Consider the following 5,559-nt stretch of genomic DNA (forward strand, 5'->3'; position numbering starts at 1 on the left):
GCCCTTTGAATAGGTGAACGTAAGATTGCAATATAAGTTTACACCGTCTGTGTTTGCAATTGTGTTATATGCTACTCTTTAATCTATTTCTAACAATGCAGCATCCCCCAGAGAGGGCAAAGGTGGTTCAGAATGATGAAAGCAGCATCACAGTATTGCCGTGCAAGCCCTGACCCTTTTGTATTTATGTTGTCCCATCAAATGTGATACCCCCAGGGGTGGAGCTTGCTGCATAGGGGCATGACACCTTTGCAGATGCTGCAGAATCAGTATCAAGGTGAAGTTGAGCAACAATAGAGGTTAGAGGAATAAAGTGTTTCTTTCTGCAGTTTTAACATGCAGTGCAGTTCAGAAGGGATGATGGAGACACAAAGTCCGAAAATATCCTTCTCTCAGCAGTTTCCTTTTAAGGCCTTCAGTACTTTGGCTCCTTGCATTAAAAACTTGGATGAGGGCATTAGATACCAATAGATAATACTGGCCACGGAACTATTAAAGAGGATCTTAAAATGGAAATGTCCACAGCCAAGGACCATCCTAGCAAAATCAGCCATGGATAACATAATAAAGATATCTTTATTGTGCATTAGATTGCTTCGAGAAATTTCAACGTTTGAACCCCGGCAAATATGCCCAGGATTTTTTTTAAATGCCCACCAACTTTTACAGAAAGCACTCAGTGAATACTAAGCATCGCTCTTCTATCTCCTTGTATCATTGCCCACAGGTTGCATTCTGTCCCCTATAATGTGGAATGACTTTTAAAAACTTTCAATAAAGGTCACTGTGTTTACACTGAACAATATACAATTCTCCTGTAAATTTTAAACATGCTTTACTTCCTATTCCTCTCTTCCGTATAAAGTTAGATTCCACGAGACGTTTCCTGAAATTGTGCAAACATTTAATATAGGATGGATTCAAATGATGTTGGCACCAATTAAATACTCTATATCAGTGATGGCGAACCTTTTAGAGACCGAGTGCCCAAAAACTGACCCCGCCCCCACTCCACCCCCTGCCCTGCCCCCACTCCGCCCCCCCATCCCCCACCCCGCCTGCCCACAGGACCACTCACTGCCTCCAGGGCCTGCTGCAGATCACCCAGGCAGCCCAGCAGCGCTATGGCGGTCACGCCCTCTGCCTGCGCCCTGTAGCATCAACTGTGCACGATGGGGTGTGAGGGCAGAGTCTTGTCTGTCTGCTATGTCCTTGGCTGTGCTGCTCCGCGTGGGCCACACTCAAGGGCGACTCTCCTTCAGGGGGGCTGCTGGAGACGAGGGGGTCACAGGGGGAGGCGAGGCTGGGGCAATGGCATGTGTGCCCACAGAGAGGGCTCCGAGTGCCGCCTCTGGCACCCGTGCCATAGGTTCACCACCACTGCTCTATATCTATTGGCTTCCAACATATAATGATCTCACAATGACTTACTCCATGTTACCTAAGTCTCATCATTACTGGACTGAGGTTATCCTACAAATACAGCTTGTAGGTTACAGGGTGGTTGAGGGATATTATAAACATACACTCAACCGTGATATGTTTTCGCTTAGTTTGCCTTTATCAGTCCAGTGTGCCACTCAAACATCATATACATGCTAGTTTGCTCAAAGGTTGCTGGAATATCATTCAAAAGATAAAGAGATCAATAAGTTAGAGGTAACCAGTTTACTGTGCCATTTGGGCCACATTCACTGTTAAGAGCTTTTACTACAGATATACTAAGACATGTTTAGCATGTTGTATGATCAGGGTGATTTCCAAGCTGTTGTACAATGGTAATAATGTTCAGCTTCATCTTGAATTTGACTGATTAAAGAAAAATACAAAATCCACAGTACTAATAATTTTTATTTAGTCTGGCAAAATGGTGCATAGTTTTTTTAGTTGTTTAGAACTTTTCATCTGGGAAAGGAAGGAAAAGGAGAGATTTATACTGACAGTATAGGGTTGGACTTTAATCATACCTGTAATCTTAAAAGATAGAAGACACAGGCTGAACCCTATGAGAAATTATGTAGGCTTGACATGGTCTCTTGGGCTATGGTAAACTTCATAACTGGAATAAGTAGTAAATATTTCTATCTCTTAAAGAAAGGAATAGCAACTAACTACTAGTACATTGCCTTCAAATGAGCCCTGCTAGGCTATCTGATACATCTAGCAGCAAATATGGTGTCAGTAAATTTGGAAGGAAAATTATTTGTAAATAAATGCAGTTACTTAGTATTTCCTGCATCAGTTTTTACTTGCCCTGCACACACGATCAGCTTTCATTGAACATTACAGAGAGTATTGTGGAAAAACATATGTTCCATGTTTTTACCATGTATTGGTAAAATTTAAATGTTCCTTTTTTTAAAAAAAAACTAACTTTTTATTGCTTTAAACTGGGACTTGAATGCCCACTTATCCAAAGCTCCCATTACCATGAAAGCATTAATATACATACATCAAAAGTTAAAATGTTCAAAAGCTTGACATCATTCAAAGATAATTTTCTGCCCTTACTAAATTTAGCAGTTGACTTATGTTGAGTTTCAACTTCCAAAGAATACTTATTTGAAAGGTATTTTCGGTATTTTCAAAAGGCTGTTTATAAGCCTGGATTAAATGAAATATTGTAGTCAAATAACTTCTGGAAAAATATAGCATATATGTCCTCCTCCACCCCTCATAATACAATCATTCTATAGTGCTACTTATTAATTGGACAGCACAACACTCCAAATTTATAAATCAGTTCTTTTGTTAAATGTATTATACATTTGATGAGGAAGCTCTTTTAATAAAAATAAGTTTTTAAAGGGTGGAAAGTGCTGCCCTATAATTCCAAGTGAATTCAAATTCCTGTGAAACTTTTACAACACAACGCTACTACCTCATCACTTTTCACTGATCTTTTGACTTGGGCCATTTTGAATATATACGCTATGGCAGTTACTTATTCCACCCAATCACTTCATACATCAGTGCTCTCAGCTGCCTGGCTTCATAGGTAACCGTGTTCTTCCCACTGTGCATCTTCTCTTCCTCAAGTGGTTGTTCTATTACTGCAGGGATATTTCGGCCATAAACTTCACAGTGCTCAAGAAACTGGATGCATTCTTGGATGACACTGTCACGTACCATGATCACGTGCTTACACATATTTTCTAGCAATGACAGGAAACATCTTTTGGCATAATACCAAGTATCTGTGCCCAGCTTTTTGTTATACGGTTCTAAGCTCTTAATTACTCTAGAAATGCCAAAGTCAAAATTTCCTTTGGCACAGTAGAGAGTCCCAATAACTAGATTGACAATACAGAGATGGTAGATCTTTTTTTCAGGTTCATGGTAAGAAAGCTGTTCCTCTTCTTTTTCGATCTTTCTCATCAGCTCCTCTGCTTCTTCATTTTGACTAGTCATAATATAAGAAACGCATAGGTTAGCCAAGACAATGGCACTAACTTGAAGGATGTTGTCATAGTGTTTTTTTACAATGGGCTCATAAAAACCAATTGCCTCTTTGTATTTGTTCTCTTGCATGAATAGTACATGAGCCACATTAAGTTTCCACACTTCATGATCCTTGCAGAAGTCTACTGACTTATGGAACATTTTTTCCAGCATGGGATAGTTCTCCATGTCCCAATAAATTTTGGCCTGGGCCATAAAGACAGGAACATATTTCTCCAGCGTTTCATCATACTCATTCACAGCTTTCCTTAGAGCCTCATCATCTCGATTTTTCCTAGACTCCTGCACCTCCTTTGTCAGTTTTCTGAGCTGCTCTGTTAGGGCCCCTGCCAGTTCATCAAGCTTATGAAAGGCCTCATCAGGGGCTGTTTGGCAGGTGATCATAGCATCCAAGTAGTTGTACAAGTAAGGAGTGAGAAGTTTGTAGGTCAAGTGAGCATTCTCAGCCAGCACATCTGCAGCCAGGTCATAGTATTGATACTTGCAGTACAGCAGCAGCAAGTTCCCAAATGTCTCCGGCGGGCAAGGGTTCTGCTGCAGAAGGAACTGAAGTTTCTCAAAGCCTTCTGTGGCTCTCCTGTCCATGTTCATGAGAGCCTGGTTGTGCAAAGTGACCGGGTCCAGCTCTTCCTCAGACCGAGGGGGCATATCTGTAAGGGCCTCCTGAGCTGCCTGGAGGTTGCACAGCTGGTATTCAATGGCAGCTTTGAGATTGAAGGCCTCCACCAGGGCTGTCCGATGCAAGAGCAACGTATTGCCCACACTGCGGACATCGAGGCCTTCCGTGTTGGTCCCCACACTCAGCTCCGGGTGCTGCTGCATGCCGCGCTCAATGATGTCTGCAATATGCTTCAGAGCAGGGGCGTACTGCTTAGCAGCGTAGCAGCACAGGGCCATGTTGTAGGACAGCTCTGGGCAGTAGCCCAGCACTTGCATGGCAGAGGCGAACTTGCTGCAGGCTTCCTCGTGCTGCCCTTCGCGGTACAGGAGGCAGCCCATGTTCACCTCCGCGTCAGGCAGCTCGGAGGGGTCCTCGGAGGGGGCGCCGGGGCTGCTTTCGGCGGCGGCCGCCAGCTGCAGCTCCACCAGGGCTTTGGCGCTGGAGAGGTCGCCCTGGGCGTAGTGGGCCGCCGCCTGCAGGCGCAGCGCTCGGCTCTGGAAGGCCGCGACGTCGAGCAGCGGGGCGGTGGCGCGCAGGGCCTCGCCGTAGAGGCCGGCCTTGTAGAGCGCCTGCGCGTGGTACAGCCGGTACTCGTGGAGCTCGGGGTGCAGGAGCCCCAGCTGCTCGTAGCACTCGGCCGCCGCCGCGAAATCCTGCAGCTGGTAGTAGCAGTAGCCGAGGAGCGAGAGGCCGGCCCGCGAGCGGCAGCTCTTTTGCAACTCGCTACTCAAGATACCCACCGCCTCTGCAAAACGGCCGGCCCGGATCAGCCCGTAAATAGCCGCCGTGAACTCCCCGTCGGCGATAGAGGCCATGTCGGTGGCCATTCCGACCAAGCCTCCGGCTGCCTGCAAACAACGTTGCCTAGGCAACAACACGCCGCCACCGGAAGCGGAAGGCAACCGAGAGCCCGCCCCTCGCAACTGGCGGTTGGGAGCGCCCTGGGGAAACGACCCGTTCCGTATTTGGTTTCTCATTGGGTCGCTACGACCCTGAAAAGCGAGAGAGAGATGGGTACCCCAAAGGCCTGCCCATGCGGACCACATAGCCCGCGGGCCGCGCGGCTCTCTTTTCTCTCTTGGCGCCAAGCGTTGTGGGGAATGTAGTTTTTCTGGAAGTGGCTCGGGACGCCGGCTGTTGCCACGCGTTCTACGTGAGGGGCGTGGCCGGGTGCCTAGAATAGCTAAGGCGGAGCGTTCGCCAGCTTAGCTGAGTTGAATTTTTTCTTTACTTTTCCAGAGGCTGAAGCTGAAGTCGCCATTTCCGAAATCGCGAAGGGGGACGGACTGCAAAGGGAGTCAAGCGCCTGTACTTTTAATTGCTGGGTGGAGCAAAAGATTTTGGCGCTAGCGAAGCTGATGCCGCAGTTTCTTTGTCCATCGGATGCCGTTTCTTCACTGCTCAGTGACCGTCCGTCTCCTGTCCATTCTCTTCAC

At 46.6% G+C, this 5,559-nt stretch overlaps 1 protein-coding gene across 1 annotated transcript; it reads right to left on the reverse strand.

The window, feature by feature from the left end:
- Window positions 1-1,843: 1,843 nt before the first annotated feature.
- On the reverse strand, window positions 1,844-4,938 carry TTC30B (tetratricopeptide repeat domain 30B). Its single transcript, XM_015814975.1, has one exon. It carries the CDS (start codon window positions 4,936-4,938, stop codon window positions 2,941-2,943), a length of 1,998 nt encoding a protein of 665 aa, XP_015670461.1. The 3' UTR covers window positions 1,844-2,940.
- Between the last annotated feature and the right edge of the window lie 621 nt (window positions 4,939-5,559).

This window comes from Protobothrops mucrosquamatus, unplaced genomic scaffold (genome assembly GCF_001527695.2).
Source record: "Protobothrops mucrosquamatus isolate PMUCROS unplaced genomic scaffold, P.Mucros_1.0 scaffold301, whole genome shotgun sequence".
Classification (NCBI taxonomy): Eukaryota; Metazoa; Chordata; class Lepidosauria; order Squamata; family Viperidae; genus Protobothrops; species Protobothrops mucrosquamatus.

What these genes read in the sequence shown, in the direction of transcription:
- TTC30B (XM_015814975.1), bottom strand. Translation starts at nt 4,938, where the DNA reads ATGGCCTCTATCGCCGACGGGGAGTTCACGGCGGCTATTTACGGGCTG.